The sequence below is a fragment of the Podarcis filfolensis genome (genome assembly GCF_964270895.1).
Source record: "Podarcis filfolensis genome assembly, chromosome: 5".
Classification (NCBI taxonomy): domain Eukaryota; kingdom Metazoa; phylum Chordata; class Lepidosauria; order Squamata; family Lacertidae; genus Podarcis; species Podarcis filfolensis.
In genome coordinates this window covers 84,808,145-84,830,179 of record NC_139608.1, presented here as the reverse complement: position 1 = coordinate 84,830,179, position 22,035 = coordinate 84,808,145, and the positions used below count along the sequence as shown (strand labels likewise).

Here is a 22,035-nt window from a genome sequence, read left to right as displayed (position 1 = left end):
AATGCACTGTTTTGGGGTGCGTCCAATTTCTAAACCACTTCAGACAGCCTTACTTCAGCGACTCTTCTTAAGCAGTACGCTGTTCGGAGTAGTGGTCCTGTTCTTGAGGAGGCAAGAAATTTCTTGAGCAAGCAGCTGCTTTAAAGGAAAACAGAAGGTGGCTGAATGTGGCTTCTATGAGAGGGAGAAGGTTCTAGTAAATTAGTGTTTCCCTCGGCAAGTCCTTGATCATAAACAAGTGGAAGAAAATTTAATTACTTACCCTAATTGTCTCTTTGCGGCAGCTGGAATAATACAGCCTCTGGAGGGAGAGGGAGAAGTCTCTCTCCTTTAGCAGTCAAGAGGGAAGTTCTGCTCCCAGGACAAAGGCCTTCTGGAGCTATAGCACTTGTTGCTCCACCACCAATAACATAGATGTAGCTCTGTCGCCAAACTCCTCCAGAGGCAGTGATCTCTTCCTCTTCTTCCCCCTTCCCCAGAGGACCAAAGCTGACATGACACCAGTATCCATGCTTGTTGAATCATATGTTTTCCATGTTCTGGATTAAAGCAAGGGGTGGCTTCCAATTTTTACATCAATAAGGGCAGGGAGGCGAGGGGAGCTGAACTTTAACCCTGCCTTGCATTCCTGTGTTCTCCTGTCACTGGTACTCCGCTTTCAATTTGGTACACTTCTTATCTTGGAACCACACAGAGACAAAACAGGCTGGTGGGGGAGAGTTTGGATCTCCTTGCTCACACTGCTTCATACATAGAATCACAGAAAGGAAGGGATCCTGAGGGTCATCTAGCCCAACTCCCTGCGATGCAGGAATCTCAGATGCAGGGCTAATAAATGGAGCCACCCCTATCGTTTCTAGTTTGGCTCTCAGAGACTTTGCCACCATGCCGCTGCAATATTTTAAATTTTAGACTGTTCTGTCAAGGGAAACTTTGGGCTTTGCTGGATTTCAAGGCAGTACCTGAAGGAGCGTCTCCACCCCCATCGTTCAGCCCAGAAATGGAGGTCCAGCTCCAAGGGCCTTCTGGTGGTTCCCTCACTGTGAGAAGTGAGGTTACAGGGAACCAGGCAGAGGGCCTTCTCAGTAGTGGCATCCGCCCTGTGGAACGCCCTCCCAGCAGATGTCAAGGAAATAAACAGCTATCTGACTTTTAGAAGACATCTGAAGGCAACCCTGTTTAGGGAAGTTTTTAATGTCTGGTGTTTTATTGCTTTTTATTATTAGTATCATTAATTCTGTTGGGAGCTGCCCAGTGTGGCTGGGGAAAACCAGCCAGATGGGTGGGCTATAAATAAATTATTATTATTATTATTATTATTATTATTATTATTATTATTATTATTTTATAGTATGATGTTCCCAGTTGGGAGCACATGAGCGCCACACAGGCTCATGCACTCTTGTCTACCTGCCTTATAATTGCTTTGAGAAATATTCTGCGCCAAAGCACCAACTCTTAAAAGAGATGTGTGTACTCTTCAACTCAGATCACTGTTTCACTGAGTCTAACACGTCTCTGAAAAAGTAGCTGTTATCAGGAAGTAATCTAAAAATAAGCCCGATAATGTTGAGAAGGGTCTGGTCATGATCTTTCGGATTTATAATTATAGCTGTCCAAGAACTGTGCGAGTACATGTTTCTAGTAGTTATTAAAAGTAAGGCAGATGATTAATGTCGCCATACTGATCTTATCTATCTGCTCTGAAGTAAAGGGTGTGGGTGCTGTTATAGAGTGGCCTTTGGCCATGTTAAAGGAATCAAAGCATGATTCGGGGCTTCCTTCTCTCCGAAGTGTGACTTCCTGAGGCAGACCTTAACTGTGGTTAGCAAACTTAACTCTGATTAACATTAACCCTGATTCCATCTTAACCAGGGCTTGCTAACTAGCTCTTAAGGCCTTGTTAACACAGAACTTTCATTAGTGTTAATGGTAGCTAACTATTGGTTCCTGTCAGTGTTAGAAATTAGCCAGGCGCCAGGTGCGTTTTGCGAGTGGTGCAGGTCCAGTTGCGACCATGTGGAGATCTCTGGATGCCAGCTTGGTCAACCTGATGGCTCCATCTGGTTGGCCCCTCCAGCTTACTTAAGCAGGTTATTTATTGCATTTATATATGGTTCACCCTACCCCTACAGCAACCCTGTGAGGTAGGTTACGAGGCAGTGACTGACCCAAGGTCACCCAGTGAGCTTCATGACTGAGTGAGGACTTGAACCCTGATCTCCCAGGTCCTAGTCTGACACTCTAATCCATGGGTAGGCAAACTAAGGCCCAGGGGCCGGATCCAGCCCAATCGCCTTCTAAATACGGCCTGCGGACAGTCCAGGAATCAGTGTGTTTTTACATCAGTAGAATGTGTGCTTTTATTTAAAATGCATCTCTGGGTTATTTGTGGGGCATAGGAGTTTGTTCATTCCCCCCCCCCCCCAATATAATCCAGCCCTCCACAAGGTGTGAGGGACAGTGGACTGGCCCCCTGCTGAAAAGGTTTGCTGATCCCTGCTAACCACTACAACACCCTAGCTTCCTAGAGTACTTCTGCTATGGGGCAGCTGTATAAATTATGTAGGTAAATAGATACGGAGAAAGCAAAATGTCACTTAGAGAACGATCTGAAACATTTCCCTTTAAGCTTGAGTTTGCTTTATTCTGGATTGTTTTATTTGATGTTTCAATGTGATATAAACTGCTTTGGGGTGTTTTCTTTAAAATATAAAGTGGTATAAGAAATCCCTTGCCTAGAAAGGGAATTTTGGGGGCTGGCTTGAAATCTTCCAGTACCGTGCAATTTAGAGAGGGCTAATTCACTGAAGATCTTAACAATGGCTTCCTTCAGTCTCCTTGGTACAATGTATTATGTCGAGGAAACGTTCTGCGCTTTTTCAGCCCTCTTGGCCAAGTCTCTTCCGGCTGCTTTGAGCAAGTCAGTGAGGTCAAATGCCAAATGCCGAGCTGGGTGACCTCAGCCATCCATGGGATCTGTCTACACCCTCGGGCTGTATGAATTTTACGCAGTCTATTTCTGGTTATCAGTCCTAGTTTGAGGCTAAATCTTGTTGAGAGTTAATGAAACAATTAAGGAAATTGCAATTGCTCTGCATCTGTTGAGTCGTAAAGGATTTGTTCTACGTCAGAGGTCAGCAACCTTTTTCAGCCGTGGGCCGGTCCACCTTCGCTCAGAGCATGTGGTGGGCCGGACTATATTTTTTGGGGGGAAATGAACGAATTCCTATGCCCCAAAAATAACTTTAAAAGATGCATTTTAAAAGATGCACTTTAAAAGATGCATTTTAAATAAAATCACACATTCTACTCATGTAAAAACACCAGGCAGGCCCCACAAATAACCCAGAGATACATTTTAAATAAAAGGACATGTTCTACTCATGTAAAAACACGCTGATTCCCGGACCATCTGCGGGCCAGATTGAGAAGGTGATTGGGCCGCATCTGGCCCACGGGCCTTAGGTTGCCTACCCTAGCTCTACATGGAACTGGGCTTTGTGGAAGCAGAAGCCAATGCTATACTGCAAGCTTACTCCAAACTCTTTGCTATGCGAGTTCAGCTGAACAATTCAACAATGCTTCAGTCTTTAAACTCCTTTTGTTTCTCTGTAAGGCTGTCATCAACGCTCCTTCTGGCTTACTATTTTTGTAATTGTGAATCTTGACCGTGGTTCCTGCTGTGGGAAAATAACCTTTGCATCCATGCTAGGACATTCTTAACATGGCTGAAAGCAAAGTTTATGCAAGTCTGTCTGGTTGTTGTTATATTCCGGAAATGCCTGGCAAATGAGCTGATTGGTTGATAGACTCAAAAAAATGTCTCAATTATGGGTTCATGTGTTTTGAATTTGTGAAGTAAAGTCATTAATGGGGGTCTACACTTGGTGCTAAACTTCTTGTAGCTAGAATAGTGGAGAACTCCTTAATACAGACCTTTTTTCGAAGCATGGTTGTCATGGGAGAGAAATACTGTTAAAAAAATAAAAAATTAAATTAATGGAGATCATGAGGCAAAGGATGAGGCACGTGATTATTCCACAAACTTCACTCAAATGTTCTAGGAGAATAGTTTCTGTGAATTGGTAACTAAATGCAGTGGACTGCATTTATGTCAAAAGGTATGATCTGTTGCTTTTACCCCAATAAGTATTGTTACTGGTAGTTAACTGTACCCAAGATTATTTGCTGCAGAAAGAAAACAATATGTAAAAATCATTATTTCTGTGAGGAAATATTGTGGCATTCATTCTGGGCCAGCTGGGATTCTTGCCTAGTCTTGCACCCTAATACTTGTGGGGTATTGCGCACAAGCCCCCTAAGCAGCACTTGTGGTTTTAAAACCAGAGGGAAGGAACGCATTAGCCACAGAATGTGGCTTCTCTTCCCCCTTAAAACAGTCAGTTAACATACCTGTGGGTTACCTTACCTGCAGAGTGCCCTTAAACATGTGCTTTCCCCCATTCATAGTGGCTTCATTATAGGATGTAATTGCATTTGCTGATTTTGCAAAAGCCCGTCTTGGGAAGGCTGCACACTGGATGGTGGGAAGATTTATTTGTGGCATTAGTGGTTAATAGCGTGTTCTTCTTCAGAGACAATTAATCTCTGCAAGTATCTGTATAGTTGAGTTAGCAGTCCCCCCCCCCCCCCCCAGCTAGGCTACTTCTGTGAGGAAGTTTCTTCATTCGCAGAGCTCATGTTGGCTTGCTGCAAAATCTAGGCATTTGCATCACTAGCTGTGACACATGTATTAGTGTTGCATAGAACTTTGTGGGCCAATCCTTGTTTGTGATGGAGATTGTTGAGTGTTGTAAGCCTCCTGTGGGATTCACAAATTCTGGCTGGCCTTGGTAGCTGGCAATTTTCTGCTAGGCAATGGTGAAATCCAGTTCCGCCATGATTCTCTGACAAAGGCAAGGCTGCAGTTATTATCGAGTTATGTATGTGCTTTGATTTGTAGAACAACAACTAAAGGTTTATTAAGTCGTCTGTTGTGTGTGTCCCCTGTCCACAATTTTCAGGTGGGGCATGGTGGGGCATTTGAGAACTGCTTCTTCTGTCAGCTTCCTCCATCTCCCGTTTTTATAAATTTGTCCTGATGATCCAAACAATAATACACATTAAGGTCTTCCTGAGCTTCGTCATGATCACCTCCTTTGCTCCTGCCAGAGAGGAGGGAAGTAAAATTGGCCAGAGTTGGGAAAGGTAGATGCTACACCATCTATGGCGAGTGAGTGCATTTGTTGATTCCTGAGAGTTTATTTTTTAAAAATGCTACTTTTTTCAGATCTTAGCTTTAGGGCGCAAAGTGCAGAGCTAATTTAGATGTTGTGGAAATATTCATCTTGAACTTGCTCATTTTCAACTTCCAGAGTCGGGGAGGAAGGTGTCCTTTCCTGGAAAATGTGCAGAAACTAGCTGTACTTCAGAGTTAAGCTGTAGATAACAAGTTGCAGATTACATTGTGGCAGCTGTTTGCCACCAACCTGGCAAACGTTTCCCGTTCCTTGAGCTACAAATGCTAAAATGAATATAGAGGTAGTTTGTTTCAGTGTTGTGACTTCAAGAATAACAAGAATGAAACTTATTTAGGCATAAGCTGAAAACATTGCTCACAGAAATGAGAAATGAGCCTTCAAGACCTTCCAAAAACCTTGCAATGTAGTCACTCATCAGAGGTCTACAGGAAGTGTGCTTCAAAGCTGTGAGGCCACCATGCCAAAGTTCCTGTCCCTCCTGAACAGCAACATTACATCTCTGTGACACAGTGGGTCAGTGTGTTTTGCTGTTAACCAGAAGGTTGGTGGTTCGGGTCCGCCCAGGGACAGCTGTGAACAGGATTCCTGCATTGCAGGGGTTGGACTTGATGACCCTTGAGGTCCCTTCCAACTCTACAATTCAACAACAACAATTTATTATTTATACCCTGCCCACCTGGCTGGGTTTCCCCAGCCACTCTGGGTGGCTCCCAACAAAATATTAAAAATACAATAAAACACCAGACATTAAAAACTTCCCTAAACAGGGCTGCCTTCAAATGTCTTCCAAAAGTCAGATAGTTGTTTATTTCCTTGACATCTGATGGGAGGGCGCCACTACCGAGAAGGCACTCTGCCTGGTTCCCTGTAACCTCACTTCTCGCAGGAAGGGAACCACCAGAAGGCCCTCGGAGCTGGACCTCAGTGTCCGGGCAGAACAATATGGGTGGAGACTCTCCTTCAGGTATACAGGACTGAGGCCCTTTAGGGCTTTAAAGGTCAGCACCAACACTTTGAATTGTGCTCAAAAACGTACTGGGAGCCAATGTAGGTCTCTCAGGACCAATGTTATATGGTCTCGGCGGCCACTCTCAGTCATCAGTCTGGCTGCTGCATTGCAGTTTCCTGGTCACCTTCAAAGGTAGTCCCACGTAGAGCACATTGCGGTGGTCTCTGAAGCAGGAGATAACCAGAGCATGCACCACTCTGGCGCGACAGTCCGTGGGCAGGTAGGGTCTCAGCCTGCGTAGCAGATGGAGCTGGTAGACAGCTGCCCTGGACACAGAATTGGCCGGCGCCTCCCTAGGAAGTGGGCATACTTAGGAGGGTCTCCGAGGCAGATCCCAATGTGGGGGCCTGGTGGGACCAGGTGCAGGCAGTCCAGCAAATCTTACTGACTTCCTATTCTGAAACTTTCTGTTTCAGAAAAAAAATGCTTTCTGGGTTAGGTGATCTGCAGCTGCTGGCAATCCTGCTGGTCTGCTGCGCTTTGAAAGTTGCATACCAGGTAACATCAGAAAAACCTGCAAGTTACCGTATTTTTCGCTCCGTATGACACACTTTTTTCTTCCTAAAAAGTAAGGGGAAATGTCTGTGTGTCTTATGGAGCGAATGCGTGGTCCCTGGAGTCGAATTGCCCAGGGGCAAAAAGCAGATCATGCTTTTTTTAAAAAAAAAAAAAAAAAGAGGGAAGTGGATGTTGAAACAAAGCCGCTGATCGTTTGCCGATCGGGGAGAGAGATAAGGGATGCTAGAGATAGAGGAGGCTGCCTGGGAGAGGGGAGGTAAAGACAGCAAACTTGCAAAGGGGGGAAACAGGAAGACTAAAGCAATAAGGAGAGAAATTAGAGGAAAAGGAGGAGCAAAAAGCTGCTCCAGCTAAGGAAAAGACACTAAGGCAAACAAGAGGGAAGGGAGTGTTGAAAGGAAACAGCTGATCGGTGGGACTGGAAGAGAGATAAGGGAGGTTAGTGGAGGCTGCCTGGGAGAGGGGAGGTAAAAGCCCATGGATCCTCAGGATTTTTACATTGGGTCACCCCAAATTCACTATCAGATCACATGTTTGTGGCCACAGCATGAACCACAAAAATCATACATCCATTGTTTCGTTCAGAATATTTTTTTTCTTGTTTTCCTCCTCTAAAAAAACTAGGTGCGTCTTATGGTCAGGTGCATCTTATGGAAAGAAAAATACGGTACATGAAGTGTTGATCTCGTGTGGGGCAGTGAAGAGAATTAAAAGCCCAATTCCCCAACATCTCTTCTCCAATCAAATTAATACACACCCACCCCACAGTGCCACTTTGCATTAAGGAAAAAGACATGGGATTCAGCCACAGGCCTCACTTTTCATGCGTGGTTTGGCTCTTGGATTCTCAATCTGGCTCCTCTGCAGGTTTTTCCTCCTTCATCTTAAGCGCTGAATAGATTGAGGCTGTCTGGAGACACTGCAGCTGTTCTCTCGCTTCACTGTCCGTTTGCTTCTCAGGGCCAGATCTTCTCTCTTGTCCTGATGAATAGGCTGCAGTAAATTTTGATGGGGGATTCCAGAGTTGTCTGTCTGCCTGCCTGCCTGCTACAAAGTGGTTCAGTTCAACTCTGCTCTGCCAACAGTGTAAATCTTTGTTCTCTGGGCTAGCAGTCTTGGCAGGATGCAGGAGAGACTGATGGAGACACTTGAAAGAGCTAGGCATCCATTGAGGACAATTCCCTTGTAAGGATCTGATGGGAATAAGCCACCCTCCTATCTCTCTCTCTCTCTCTCTCTCTCTCTCTCTCTCTCTCTCTCTCTCTCTCTCTCACACACACACACACACACACACACACACAGGGCTTAGTTTCAGCTTCTGAGTGGGGAGTGATATAACCCAGTATTTTTGATAGTCTAGGTAAGGTTGTTGACAGTCACATAATAAATCTAAGTGACAGATGGGTCATAAAGATGCCAGTGGGGGGGGGGAGAGAATGTAATTAAACCAGTATGTGGGGAGATGCTTTGCTTTTTGACACAATAATTAATCTGTTTTTACATTAACAGTATCGGAATGTCACCTTGAGCTAATGGTTTGCCACTGGAGAAGAGGCATCAGAGTGCAGGGCTAGGGCAGAAATTCTGTTTTCTTGTTTTCAATTTCCCTGCCTTCCACTTCCTTTTTGTTGCAACTTCTCTGTGCTGCTGTGGGGCGTCCCCAGTTAGGAACTATTTAATGTTCCTTATTGGGTAAAGCTTTGAAGTATTTACTTGTTGTTGTTGTTTAGTCGTTTAGTCGTGTCCGACTCTTCGTGACCCTGTGGACCAGAGCACACCAGGCACTCCTGTCTTCCACTGCCTCCCGCAGTTTGGTCAAACTCATGCTGGTAGCTTCGAGAACACCGTCCAACCATCTCGTCCTCTGTCGTCCCCTTCTCCTTGTGCCCTCCATCTTTCCCAACATCAGGGTCTTTTCCAGGGAGTCTTCTCTTCTCATGAGGTGGCCAAAGTATTGGAGCCTCAGCTTCACGATCTGTCCTTCCAGTGAGCACTCAGGGCTGATTTCCTTAAGAATGGATAGGTTTGATCTTCTTGCAGTCCATGGGACTCTCAAGAGTCTCCTCCAGCACCATAATTCAAAAGCATCAATTCTTTGGCGATCAGCCTTCTTTATGGTCCAGCTTTCACTTCCATACATCACTACTGGGAAAACCATAGCTTTTATTATACGGACCTTTGTTGGCAAGGTGCTGTCCGTATAGTAAAAGCTATTCCTATAACACAATTCCTAAAGGCTATCAAAACTGGGTTAAGTCTGTGGTGTGGACTGCTGGACTGAAGCTTTCTTTCCTCTCCTGCCCCTGTGCCGAGAAGAAACCTTGCAGATTTTTGTTTTGCCTGAGAAATATACTGAAGAGTATATTTATAGAAAGACAGGAAATGTGGGGATGTGTATTTGTTGTTTCTGGTGCAATTATTGATAAAGCCTGCCAACAGATCATTGAGGAAGTGATAGAGCTTTAAGTCCATAGCGTAAGATCAGTTCCATACAGTTATTCCAAAAGCGGTTACAGTGTGGTGCTGATAACGCCAAGGTTGCAGGTTCGATCCCTGCATGGGTCGTTTGCATATTCCTGCATTGCAGCGCGTTGGACTAGATGACCCCCGGGGTCCCTTCCAACTGTCCGATTCCATGATTCTCTCTCCCCCACCTGCCTATGCCCAGTAGCATCGTCATAGCTCTTAGATGCAGCAGATGAACCTATAACGCAGGTCTAGTCATGCCTTCTGGAAGTAACTCCCACTGAGTTCTGTGGAACTTAAGGTAAAGGGACCCCTGACCATTAGGCCCAGTCGTGACCGACTCTGGGGTTGCGGCACTCATCTCGCTTTATTGGCCGAGGGAGCCGGCGTACAGCTTCCGGGTCATGTGGCCAGCATGACGAAGCCGCTTCTGGCGAACCAGAGCAGCGCACAGAAATGCAGTTTACCTTCCCGCTGGAGCAGTACCTATTTATCTACTTGCACTTTGATGTGCTTTTGAACTGCTAGGTTGGTAGGAGCAGGGACCGAGCAACGGGAGCTCACCCCATTGCAGGGATTCGAACCGCCAACCTTCTGATCGGCAAGTCCTAGGCTCTGTGGTTTAACCCACAGCACCACCCGCATCCCTTCTGTGGAACTTACTCCCAGTTAAATGTGTTTTAGGATTTCAGCCAAGTTTCTTAACAAATGGCAGTTTCATGGTTCACATCCTCGACCCTTTGAGGAGTGTCCTCCTCCTCCCATATTTTTTCCTGATACCGACAACACACTTAGGCAGTTGGTTGCCCTGAGGCATTGTGTGAGTGACTCCCGTCAGTTGATAGGAAAACCAGCCGCTTGCTCTGTGTTGTTTGCCTGACACCGTCTTTTCCTTTCTTTAGCAAAGGTAGTGAAGGCAGTTTCATATAATTTAGAATCAGCAGGAGCCAGGGGACCTAAGAACATGAAGCTACAGGGGAGAAATGACAAAATCTGTAGCGAATTTTGCATGTTCTGTAAATTTGTATCTGTGTAGCTAAAGGCCTGTTCTTTATTGGGCCAGTGTGAGCTGTTTGCTCAGTTTGTTAGATTGTTATGTAGCCCACAGTAGTAGTCTCTGGCTCCTTGTATTCTGAAATGGAAAACGTGTGTTGTCTCCCCCTCCCCCTGATTTTACATACTTTCATATTCATATTCTGAATTTTGGTGGTTTATAGTCTCACCATGATCATTAAAAAGCTCACTGTAATACATTACAATTGGTTCTCTCTGACCATTTCTTGTTTATCATGTGGATATTAAACAGGTTGGTTATTTTTTTTTGGGGGGGGGCAGGGGTTGTGTAGTTTTGCATGCTTATCATTTAAAGGCAGTTGTAAAAACAGCCAGCCAAACACAAAAGCATTATCAAGCCTGCAAACCAAATATTTACTCATGTTCGTTCTGATTTTAAGACGCAGCATTGACAAGCTGGTGGTAAACAAATGATTTATAGAGTGTGTTATCATTGGGGCTCCCCAGCTGTCTTCAGAATTAAAGAACAGATTAAACAGATTAAATAATAGATAAATATCTGATGCTGATGCTAGCTAAATAACAAGTCAATTAAACATGAATTCATTTTTCATCTGCTGGTAACAGCACAAAGGGTATGAGCTATAATGTTCTATGCGTGTTTGTATAGAATAAGGTAGTTCAGGAGAATCCCAGCAGAAAATGAAAACCTGGAATTGAGTGTATTGGTGGGCAGAGGCCACATAAATGCGCTAAGGATAAATAATAGCAATTTAAATTTAGTTGTAGTTAAGGTTTCAGAGTGTTAAAGGTAAAGGGACCCCAGACCATTAGGTCTGGGGTTGCGGCGCTCATCTCGCTTTATTGGCTGAGGGAGCTGGCGTACAACTTCCGGGTCATGTGGCCAGCATGACAAAGCAGCTTCTGGCGAACCAGAGCAGCGCACGGAAACGCCGTTTACCTTCCCGCTACAGTGGTACCTATTTATCTACTTGCACTTTTACGTGCTTTCGAACTGCTAGGTTAGCAGGAGCAGGGACCAAGCAAAGGGAGCTCACCCTGTCGCAGGGATTCGAACCGCCGATCTTCTGATTGGCAAGTCCTAGGCTCTGTGGTTTAACCCACAGCACCACCCGCGTCCCGTTAAGTGCCTATTTATTTTTACATACCCCCAGTGCAGCATCGCTTGTATAAAGTTTGTAGCAGCAAATGCTGCAGTAAGGAAACACCTCTCACGAACTGCCTCTCAGTTGAGGACAGAAGATGGTATTCTTTTTGGGTTGGCCATACGCCTGGAAACTGAACAAGTCACACATCTGCACCAAGCTGTCACGGACACTTCTCTATAAGGTTTTCGTCTATATTTATCTTGAAATGCAAAATAATAATATAATAATAGTAATGACCTGGCCATTCTCTTCAGTTAAATGGTGGTGTGTTATAAAGATGCATCTATTCCAAGGGTCAGCAACCTTTTTCAGCCGGAGGCCGGTCCACCATCCCTCAGACCATGGGGGGGGGACCGGACTATATTTTTTTTGGGGGGGGGGGAAATGAACGAATTCCTTTGCCCCACAAATAACTCAGAGATGCATTTTAAATAAAAGCACACATTCTACTCATGTAAAAACACCAGGCAGGCCCCACAAAGAAGCCAGAGATGCATTTTAAATAAAAGGGCACATTCTACTCTTGTAAAATGGATTCCTGGACCATCCGCGGGCCGGATTGAGAAGGCGATTGGGCCGCATCCGGCCCCCAGGCCTTAGGTTTCCTACCCCTGATTTATTCGATAGAATTATTGGAAGACTTTCCTGGGAGGAATCTTCCCCCCCCAATCAATTTAGCAGTTGGCAACAGATTGGGGGGCGGGTATCGGATTACATAGATACTAATGTGATCACTGCTGAAAGACAGTGCTGATCACTGCTGAAAAACAACAACAACCCAAACAGCTCTCCTTTGTACATTATAACACTTGGCATAGTATTTGCATGTCTGAAATGTCAAGTGTGACTGAGCAAATCTGGAAAAGGGTAATCATCATAGGCTGTTGTTCTGTTCCCGTGGCTCTCCCTGCCTCCCGCTGTTTGATTGTCAGAACAGCAGCAGCGCTGAAAACCTATTCGAGACGAATTGAAAATTAGAACGTTAGACTTTTCGTTTTCCTGTCTTCAACTGACCTCGCCATGGATATTATTTTTCTTCCCCTTGGGAAAGGAGAAAGGGCTGGTCATAAAAAACAATGGGAACGTCTGGGAATTTGAGAAAGCTCCAATTAGGCAAAAGTTTATTCTCGCCTCCTCCAAATGCAAAGGAGCAGGAAAGAGAGCAGTTCTTGTCTTGATCTCAGCTTAAATGAGTTGATGAAGCCGTCTGGAATTGTTTTCCTCCATGTCCTCAACAGTCCACAAGTCCCAGAATAACTAGGACTTTGACATTGGAACGGACTCCCACGAGAGATAGCAGATTCTTCTTCCTTGGAGGTTTCTAAGCCGAGGTGGTATGACCAACTGGACTAGTTGAGATTCCTGCACTGAAGGGGGTGGGACTTGTTAGAAGAAAAGCTGCTGCCTTTCCCTTATGCAGTATCCCAGAGCCTGTACAGAGTCCTTAGGTGGGTTCCCTATAAGTAGGAGAAAATAACAGAGGCCAACCAGAGTATATTGAGAAGCAAAGTGGCTAGTAAGCCTGATCTTTATTCAAGGAACTGTTGCAACAGGGTCCCCACTCACCATGTGCAAGAGGGAGGAGAACCCTGAACAATGGTGCACAAGCCCTTATACAGTGGTACCTCTGGTTAAGAACTTAATTCGTTCCAGAGGTCCGTTCTTAGCCTGAAGCATGCTTTCGCTAATGGGGCCTCCTGCTGCCGCTGGTGCACGATTTCTGTTCTTATCCTGGGGCAAGGTTCTTAACCTGGAACAACCACTTCCTGGTTAGTGGAGTTTGTAACCCAAAGTGTCTGTAACCTGAGGTACTGCTGTATAGACTTTTGAAACTGCCCACCCTGTAGCCCAAGACCACCCCCAAAAAACTTCATACATACATCACAGAGGGAGGTGGTCTACAGCAGAAATGACTGATTGCATTACCTGGGAAGTCTGGCGATTCTTTTGTGATGGTTAATACTTTAGTTCCTGAATCCAGGTCACAGGCTCACCCTAGTCATACACAAATGTGCCCTTAAGACAGGATTTGTAAGCAAAAGGACAATGGGAAGAATTTCCCCATTTGCTTCCCTTACTGCAGAGAGAGGAATATTTGAGGTCACTGGGAGAGTCAAAATGTCTTCAGGATTGCTCTCCCATACTATTTCAGACACATGGTTCATATATTTAGATATGTGTGCATTTATGAATATTTATTCTATATTTGAGAGCTTAAAATTCTTATAACAGACTAGATGACCCCTGGGATCCTTCCCAGCTCTGAGATGTTGTGATTCTACGATTCTATGTAGAACTACTTTGCAGAGTTCTTCTATCTGGGGAGGGGCCCTGTCAGACCAGAGTCCCTCCCTGCATGGACGAACTTTATCATAAATTGCTATCCATGGAAAACCCTTTCCCATGCTGTCCAAAATGGGGAAGCATTTCTGCCATGCAAGCCTGCAGAGAGAGAGAGAGAGAGAGGGAAATGTTCATGTTAGCCCGTGTGTCCTTCTGTATTCTTACCTTTTGTTTCAACACGTTCTGGGATCCATACTGTGCAAGAAGAGAATGTTCAGATGTATTTATATAATAACCTGCAGAAAATGGGGGTGGGGAGGTGTTGTGTTGGTAGAGCTGTAAATAGTAATTTCAGTGCATCAGCGCTCCTAAAATACACACACCTCTCTTCCTTTTGTGGGCTGGAAGTATTTTGCTTGGCTTGCAGAGATTTCATAGTACTGTTTCCTTGTAGTTTGCGGCACTAACTGGAAGTACTTGCTTCTCTGAGTGAGGAATGCCAACTTCCTCAACTCCCTTTTAAAACTAGCCTGTGGCTTAGTTGCCTAGTCCTTATCTCCAGCCCAAAATGAACCTAAGTATGAAACTGTTGCATTTGCTCATATTCACCGCTTCTTCCCTTTCCTTGGTTGTGTGCCTCCCATATTGAAATTTCGACTGTAAGCTGCTTTGACCACCAGGAACCTGAATTCTTGTTTATGTTGCAGTGGCTTGGGTTCAAGTAAGCTGGTGTGCTAGCAGAAGTTAGTGCAAGGGCTCCCACTAGCACAGTGGTGGTTTCTCCCCTCTGTTCCCCAAATCTGCTCTCAAGGGTCAGGAGAACCCCCCCCCCCCCACAGAGCAGTGCAGGGGGCAGGCGAAATGGGATTTGCTTGCTCTGGCAAAACAATCAGAGGGGTGCAATGTTGAATTCCTCCCTTTGATCATAAAAAGGTAAAGGTACACCTGACCGTTAGGTCCAGTCGCGGATGACTCTGGGGTTGCAGCGCTCATCTCGCTCTATAGGCCAAGGGAGCTGGCGTTTGTCTGCAGACAGCCTCAGGGTCATGTGGCCAGCATGACTAAGCCACTTTTGGTGAACCAGAGCAGCATGACTAAACCGCTTCTGGCGCAACGGGACACTGTGACAGGTGCCAGAGCGCACGGAAATGCCGTTTACCTTCCTGCCACAGTGCTACCTATTTATCTACTTGCACTTGACGTGGTTTCGAACTGCTGGGTGGGCAGGAGCTGGGACCGAGCAATGGGAGCTCACCCTGTCGCGGGGATTTGAACCGCTGACCTTCTGATCGGCAAGCACGGCTCTGTGGATTAGACCACAGCGCCACCTGTATCCCCATAGCTCTGTGTAAATAACAGGAAGTGGGTTTTTATGAGGAACATGAAGGAGGAAAAAGAACTCCTTGCCCCCTGACTCAAGGAACCCTTGAGTTTCATATCATTGGGAGCTTCAGGGATGACTTCTGAGTCACCAGTTATGGTGCAAGATGCCAAATATTGGCTTCCTTGTATTTGTTGTGGTCATTGGGCCAGGGAGTGCACAGTTTCTCCTTGGCACTGTGTGCAGTAAGGCACTAGGGCTGGGTGATACATCGACATAGCTTCCAGAAGCAGTTTGAAGTCCATATTGTGATATCGGTTTCATAATTTTTGTCCTGGCAATATATTGTGAATCATGATATGATTTTTGCACAGCGCGCACACGATGCAGGAAAAAATGTGAAACCAGCCAGTGCCTCTAAGATCGCTCCATCCTTATTTCAGTCGTCGTGATATATCAGTATATTGTGATGTTTAGCTGGTGACGTATTGTGATGTTGAAAACCAAATATCACCCAGTCCCATAAGGCACATACACATATTAAATGTTACTGGTGAAGGGAGGAATCTGAGACACAGCAATGGTGGATTTTGCTTGATTGGACAACTAGTAGCTAGCAAATGGCTTGCACAATCCCTTCTGAAGTGGATTGAAATGGGGAAATCCATCGAGTAAGTGAGCGATTGAAATGTCAGAAATCTACAAGGTACACTACAGTGACAAGCTTGTCTCCAGATTTTTCCAATTATCCCTACCCCCAGGCATCAGACTAGGAGGCAACTTCTGTTTCGTACTTATATAACATATTCTCTCATGAATTATTATTATTATTTATTGTGATATAGTGTTGGTGCAGTAAATATTTAAGAGCTTGTTCCCAGCATTAAAATCCAGAAGGCGTACAACCCAGTTTCCCACAACAATATTTAAACAAAGCTGATAATTTCATCTTGTGGAGTTTGTTTGTTAGTGAACCAGTCAAGAAGGGTCTCAAGTCTTTTGCTAGGGAACGGAGTGTGCTTGCCATTGGTGCATTTATTTTGTACGCGGACCTTTTAAGCGATTTAGTAGCACAAAGCGTTTAATGCTTTTCAGGGTTGCATGTTGAAATACAGTGCTTCCAAGTGCCCAAATCGTTTCACTTACATTCCCCTGTGACGAGCCTTACAGAAAGCATGTTAAGGCAGGCCAGTCGTAATATTTATATTGTAGATGTGGGGTTGAGGCTGAGAGTGGCCTGCCCAAAGCCACCCAGTGAGCTCTGGGTTCAAATTTTACCCATGGGCTTCCTGTTCCAGAACGCCTCTGCTGCAGCATCTCTCTGCCCAAGCCCACACGCATGCGCTAGGGAGGAATTGTTTGAGCAGCGAATATGCTTCATTCCATTCTTGTAACGCGACCATGTTAGATGGGAACCCTTCAGATTTGTGACTGTGCTAGTGTGCTGTCACTTTAGTCTGCTTCATTCCAATGCCTTGGGTATCCTTCTCCTCTTCAGAGGAGTGTTCGAAATTAGCCAGGCGCCAGGAGCTTTTTGCACCTGGCTACCGGCTACTTGCAACCAAGTGAAAATGCCTGGATGCTAGGTGACATCACCATCTGGAGGTGCATGCCTGGGAATCATTGGGTTGTGACTGTTTTCACACACTAATGCCACATTCTGTAGAATTCTATCTGTTATATTTTACCTGCATAATCGGTATGAATTTCAGGAACTAGAATGCTTTTTCTGGGCAGCCTGAGCAGGAACAGTGAACAACATTATAGTTAATTGTTGCAGCTTGCCTTCTCTGCACCCCTCTGCCCTGCTCATGGTTGTGAAGAATATTCTTGCCTTATGAATGGTCCGTGTCACCATTAAGAAAAAGAGACTGGAACAGGCCAATATATATGTGGACTGTCCCTGGATCAAGTGACTTTTCCTCTTGAAGTTCTCAAAGCTCTTAACCTAGCTCAAGGTGGTCCTCTGAACTAGCCAGATCTTTAAATGAGAATCAATCACAATCCGTCCATCACTTGAAAAACACAGTGGTACCTCGGGTTACAAAAGCTTCGGGTTACAAACACTTCGGGTTACAAACTCTGCAAACTTGGAAGTAGTACCTTGGGTTGAGAACTTTGCCCCAGGATGAGAATGGAAATCGTGCACCGTCAGCAGCAGGAGGCCCCATTGGCGAAAGCGCGCCTCAGGTTAAGAATGGTTTTGGGTTCAGAACGGACCTCTGGAACGAATTAAGTTCATAAACTGAGGTACCACTGTAAGACTTTAGAGCTGTCTTGCCCCCAAATGGCAACTCGACATTCCATTTTGGTGACTGTAACCTTTCTTTAAGGAGCCATTTGGCATCTAGCTTATACAGTGGTACCTCAGGTTAAGTACTTAATTCATTCCGGAGGTCCGTTCTTAACCTGAAACTGTTCTTAACCTGAAGCACCACTTTAGCTAATGGGGCCTCCTGCTGCCGCCACGCCGCCAGAGCACGATTTCTGTTCTCATCCTGAAGCAAAGTTCTTAACCCGAGGTACTATTTCTGGGTTAGCGGAGTCTGTAACCTGAAGCGTATGTAACCCGAGGTAGCACTGTATATCTGAGTTTCTAGCACTGCTCCCGAGTGCCAGGTAAGTAGTAAACCATGGGAACAGGAAAAGCTGTTTATATTTTGACTTTATTAAGAAATTTACATTGCAATTCTGAAGCGGGTGATTTTAAAAAACAACTTTTTTTTGCTTCTGCTGCAGGTTGGAAAAGAAACCGTACAGACAACTGAAGACCAGATTTTGAAGAGAGACATGCCTCCTGCATTCATTAAGTAAGAAAATAAACATTGCAAGTCTTGATAGTGGTTTTAGAAAAGCTTCGGTAACCTTGTATCAGTGCCATACTATTTTGGAGTGCAAATGAGACCTCCCTTGACTGAATGCTTCTCAGTAAACAAACACGCAAGCAAAAATCCCTGCACATAGCAAACTAATACATCAGGAACAAGATTAGACTTGTTATTCATCAGAAATTTGGGTTAATTTGGACTGGACTTTGTAATGTGGTCTTAGCTGTTCCAATATCCCGCTTCTTCAGTACAGAGTTCTCCAACAGCTAGCTGCACAAATATTACTTTTCTTCCCAAGATAAAATCCCTTTTAGTTTGGATGAGAGTCTCAAGGGGTAGCTTGTCTGCTTTTCTCTGTGTGTGCCCTTGGTCTGGCTCAGATTTTGTTTGATACCTGAAAGCTAATTGACTGGTGCTCGTAATTAACTTCATGCATCGGCGCAAAAGATATAATGATTTTCTTCTTGGAGGTTTTGAAGGCGTAATAATCACTTTCGTTATCATTAAGCCAATTTCCTTGACAATGTCAAATACAAATTCCTTATTGAAAAAGGCTGTTTCTGGCCAGCTTCCGAATAGTGTGTGTTCTTTGTTAGTTAAGACAGATGAAGGTTTTGCTAAATTGTTGGGGGTGAGAGCATCCCATGATGTGGGGCAGAAAGATGTTGCCTCAAGCACATGAATGCCTTTGCCAGGAGGTGGGAATCTGGGCCAGTGAAAAAGCTAAATGGAAAATTGTATGAAGATCTATTTGCATTGTGGATTATTTTGAATATTTGCTTAGTAGCCTCTCTACCTGCTTTAAATATCAGATATACTGCACTATGATTACATCCAACTTTTTCTCTAAAGCATAGGAAGATCTAATTATGTCTTGGGATTTCATAATGTGAACCAGAGAGTATAATATGTTGCATTACATGCCGTCAACATTTCTCCCATGAAAATAAGGACATCCTATTTCATAACAATAACAATGATAATTTTATTATTTATACACCCCTTTTCTGACTGGGTTGCCTCAGCTGCTCTGGGCAGCTTCCAACATATATAGAAAACACAATTAAACACTAAAAAAAAAATCCCAGATGTCTTCTAAAGGTTGTATGGATGCTTATCTCCCTGGCTTGGGGGGGGGGGTCACATAGCTCCCTACTCTCCAACATTTCTCCAATGAAAATAGGGATATCCTAATGGTTTTCCCAGTAGTGATGTATGGAAGTGAGAGCTGGACCATAAAGAAGGCTGATCGCCGAAGAATTGATGCTTTTGAATTATGGTGCTGGAGGAGACTCTTGAGAGTCCCATGGACTGCAAGAAGATCAAACCTATCCATTCTGAAGGAAATCAGCCCTGAGTGCTCACTGGAAGGACAGATCCTGAAGCTGAGGCTCCAATACTTTGGCCACCTCATGAGAAGAGAAGACTCCCTGGAAAAGACCCTGATGTTGGGAAAGATGGAGGGCACAAGGAGAAGGGGACGACAGAGGACCAGATGGTTGGACAGTGTTCTTGAAGCTACCAGCATGAGTTTGACCAAACTGCGGGAGGCAGTGGAAGACAGGAGTGCCTGGCGTGCTCTGGTCCATGGGGTCACGAAGAGACGGACATGACTAAATGACTAAACAACAACAACAAAGGAAAAACGGGACATTCTGGGATCAAATCAGAAACCGGGATGGCTTTTGTTGATCTGAAAATAGAGACACATGGAGGCTCTGGTATTACTGCATTTAAGTGAGATGAACAGGGTTCTCCTTAACAAGCTGCAGTTACCAGGATGCTTTGGGTAAGGTTACCAGATTTTTTCCAGTGAATCCGGGGACACTTTTCAACTTCAATGGATTTTGTATGGGGACTGGTTTGTAAATCCGGGGACTGTCCCTGGGAAACAGGGACGTCTGGTAACCTTAGCTTTGGGGGAAGCCATCACTGTTGGAAATGGCATGATACTGCTTTATACGGACAGCACAGATGGGGCCTAGGGTTTGAAAATGCCATTGGACACAACAGCAACTTTTGGAACTGGTGGACGCAAAAAGTTGTGACATGGGCGATCCATGATCAGGTCTCTTTTCGCTTGACTGTTGTTCTAGGGTGGTTAACCCTTATTCCTCCCCCTACAGTCTTTATTTGATGTAAACCACCTTTCAAAGCAGCTGTGAAGGGAAATAGGGACCCACATTGCATCCTTCTCTCTCTTCTTCTCTCCCCCCCCCAGCTAATAGCAGTTGTTTTGGTGGTTGGGGGGGGAAGGGAGGTTGTTTTAAATTGGGGAAATGGCCTGGCTGCTTTTAGGCTGTGGGGGGGACGTGGGTGGCGCTGTGGGTTAAACCACAGAGCCTAGGACTTGCTGATCAGAAGGTTGGCGGTTCAAATCCCCGCGACGGGGGTGAGCTCCCGTTGCTCAGTCCCTGCTCCTGCCAACCTAGCAGTTTGAAAGCACGTCAAAGTGCAAGTAGATAAATAGGTACCACTCCGGCGGGAAGGTAAACGGCGTTTCCGTGCACTGCTCTGATTCGCCAGAAGCGGCTAAGTCATGCTGGCCACATGACCTGGAAGCTGTACGCCGGCTCCCTCAGCCTATAGAGTGAGATGAGCGCCGCAACCCCAGAGTCGGTCACGACTGGACCTAATGGTCAGGGGTCCCTTTACCTTTACCTTTACCACATTAGGGACCCCTGTGTTACGACATGGGAGTCAGCTGTTCAAAGTCGTCGTCCCCAACCCTCTGGCCCGTTGTGTTGGATCCCAACCTATGTTGCGTTCCCAGTGTCGCTGGCTATATTCACACCGAGGCAATAAATATGTTTTGGGATAAATAAATATCTTCACCTGAAGACTGCAGGTGAGGGCTTGCCTTAATGAATGTTCCTCCATGGGGAAAAAAATGACCGAGCAAGCTTGTTTGTTAGGGAGAAGACCAGGCTGAACCCTTCTTGTAACACCATTTTCTGTGTGGAAGGGGTTAATTGCATATGGGGAAGGGGTTCAGCGATGTGAACTATCTGTAATATATAGCTCCGAAATGGCTCTACCATCTCTGTGAGAATTGTTTGCCTTCATTGCAACTATACCAAGCGCTCTTAGCACCTCAAGATTAATAAAAACAAAAAAAATTTTTTTCTTTCCAGTAGCACCTTAAAGACCAACTAAGTTAGTTCTTGGTATGAGCTTTCGTGTGCATGCACACTTCGTCAGATACACACACGAAAGCTCATACCAAGAACTAACTTAGTTGGTCTTTAAGGTGCTACTGGAAAGAAAATTTTTTTTTTTGTTTTGACTATGGCAGACCAACACGGCTACCTATCTGTAACCAAGATTAATAACTACGGCTTATATGCAGTCAAACCTCGATGCCAGTTGTAAAATCAGATTAGCCATAAGAATAGGAAGTTGTTAACCAAAGTCAGGAGCTGTACAGGCAAAAATAGGAGAACTTGAAGGAAATGGTGCAAAATAGGCAAGAGAATGATACATACGTTAACTCCTGCAGAAATAATAGTATTTTATTTTTAGACACTGAAGTTCTACCTTAAAAAAATAGATAGTGCTGTGTTTTTATCTGGAAAGGACGTAGATGTTTTAGCACACACAGCTCTAGTGGCATTTACAAGATACTTGGCTGCTATCTAAAACCAGCCAAGTGAATTATATTTAATCTTTTGCTAAATTTGGCTTGTAAATAGGATGTTACTCTCTCATCTGTGTTACAGCTTAGTTCGCACGTCCAGTAGCTTGCTGTCCGTGCAACACATCATTTTGTGTATTGAACTCAACAAAATCCGCAGATTTTATCAACAAGTTGGTCATGGCTCCAGGATTATCTTGCATTATGCTGATCAAAAAATTACTGTAGGTGAGAATTACATTGCAGCTCCGAGTCCCTGAGCTACCAAAAGTGCTCAGATTAGTGCTCCAGGAAATTAGATTATTGTGTATATTGCAAGAGCATATTGTCTGATTTCAGACTTGATGCTTTAGAAAGCTCACTGTGAATAAAAGGAATGTAACCGTTTCACAAATGGCATTTTAATAATTTTGGGCTTAGAATTCTTCCTATAAGGTAATGGCTTGTTTTAACGATATTTCAAGCCAGCAAATAATGTCAGCCTGCCCTAGCTGATAGTCAAATGGTCTAGACTATCAGGAGTCATTT

At 44.7% G+C, this 22,035-nt stretch overlaps 1 protein-coding gene across 4 annotated transcripts in view; it reads left to right on the top strand.

The window, feature by feature from the left end:
* The window catches only part of VCL (vinculin), an 84,030-nt gene that overhangs the window by 8,514 nt on the left and 53,481 nt on the right, over positions 1-22,035 (top strand). For all 4 annotated transcript variants that reach the window (XM_083615545.1, XM_083615543.1, XM_083615542.1 and 1 more), the window contains exon 2: positions 17,785-17,855. In XM_083615545.1, the coding sequence (XP_083471671.1) occupies positions 17,785-17,855 (71 nt within the window). The remainder of the gene's footprint in view (positions 1-17,784; positions 17,856-22,035) is intronic.